Here is a 1,421-nt window from a genome sequence, read left to right on the forward strand (position 1 = left end):
AACTGAGTGATGGCTAGATAAAAAATATATTTTATCTCTTATTTTCAGTAATTAATCGCTGTATGGGTTTGTTAAATTTGACTGATCTCGCAACCGCCATAAAAAATTAGGAAATAAACATAAATTATGCATCTTTTATTCTTGAATGAACACAAATTATAACATGAAAACATAAATGTTTAGAAGAAATAGGTTAAATCTCATAACATTATACATACATACGTATATATATTATTATTTTTTTACTTTGACCTTTCACCCTAACAACAGAAGTTACAATGATGCGACTCACGTGCACTCATGTTACCATATCAAATAACATAAAGGTGACCTTTGGTTTGTACAAAGAGACCTGTCTTGGCTGTGTTTTAGGAGACTAGTATTTTATAAAATACAGTCACATTTTAATTATTATACATTATATATGTATATAGATTATTGATATTTTGAAATAAGTTCTTAAAATTGTTTTTCCTACAACGTAGAACAATAAATAAAGAAGTAAAGCAAACAATTATCTCTTCTAGTTATGACCTTTGTACCTGGTTGCTGCTTGACGTAGGTTGCTAAGCCTTTAAAATTTTGCATGTGGGGGATATGAAACAAAATATATTTTTTAGGTTTTATATATACATTTGAATAACTAAAAAATCATAAATTACTACATCAATACCACAAAATTCTATTATAATTTATCAAACTTAGTAAACTTAGTAACTAAGATTTATTTGGGTGTAAAAAAATATATGAAATTTTGAGTCAGACTAAAGACACAATCTACATCATTGATATCTTGATTTAAAGTAAAGAAATAATGCTAGGTATGTTAGAAAGGGTTAGAAAACCACTAGGGGAACATTCTGAGCTTCTGATTGGTTAATCATGTCATATATAGAAGTAAATGTTTATAATGAAGCATTTCTAAAAATGGAAGGTGAGCGGGGTGCCACTCTGTTTGATTTATTACGTGAGCAGTATCTTGGGAAATAGAATAGATAAGACCTTGTTTTATATTCTAGTTTGTCAGTATCTGTAATTTGAGTTTCTAATTCGTGTGAAACTATAGACTTAGTATTTTGACTTCACAAACATCAGTTTGAACCAGTGGTGCATTAAACATACCACTTGACACACAAAAATTAATGTTTTTTGTTTTGTAATATTTACTTTTGAATTAAGAAATTGGGTAAGGTATATTGCTAAAATTTTAATTATAATCTGCAGTTTGATACCAAACTTATTGACATAAATTCATGAAATAGTAGTTCAATGAAATTTTGAATGTGAGTCAACAAATGAGATGACATGGTCTTTCACCTGCGACCCGTAGAGAAAGGGTTAAACATAACCAACAAAAACGGCTCAAATATTTGTTTTTTAGTGATAAATAAATAAATTTCAGAAGAGGGGAAAAACATTTC

At 28.4% G+C, this 1,421-nt stretch overlaps 1 protein-coding gene across 1 annotated transcript in view; it reads left to right on the forward strand.

Annotated features, from left to right (window-relative positions):
• Positions 1–870: 870 nt before the first annotated feature.
• Positions 871–1,421, forward strand: part of LOC106476181 (inner centromere protein-like) — a gene marked incomplete at its 5' end in the record, with an annotated part of 18,546 nt that continues 17,995 nt past the window's right edge. Inside the window, one exon of the mRNA XM_013936849.2 lies at positions 871–881. Coding sequence (XP_013792303.2) covers positions 871–881 — 11 coding nt within the window. The remainder of the gene's footprint in view (positions 882–1,421) is intronic.

The sequence above is a fragment of the Limulus polyphemus genome, unplaced genomic scaffold (genome assembly GCF_000517525.1).
Source record: "Limulus polyphemus unplaced genomic scaffold, Limulus_polyphemus-2.1.2 Scaffold9983, whole genome shotgun sequence".
Classification (NCBI taxonomy): Eukaryota; Metazoa; Arthropoda; class Merostomata; order Xiphosura; family Limulidae; genus Limulus; species Limulus polyphemus.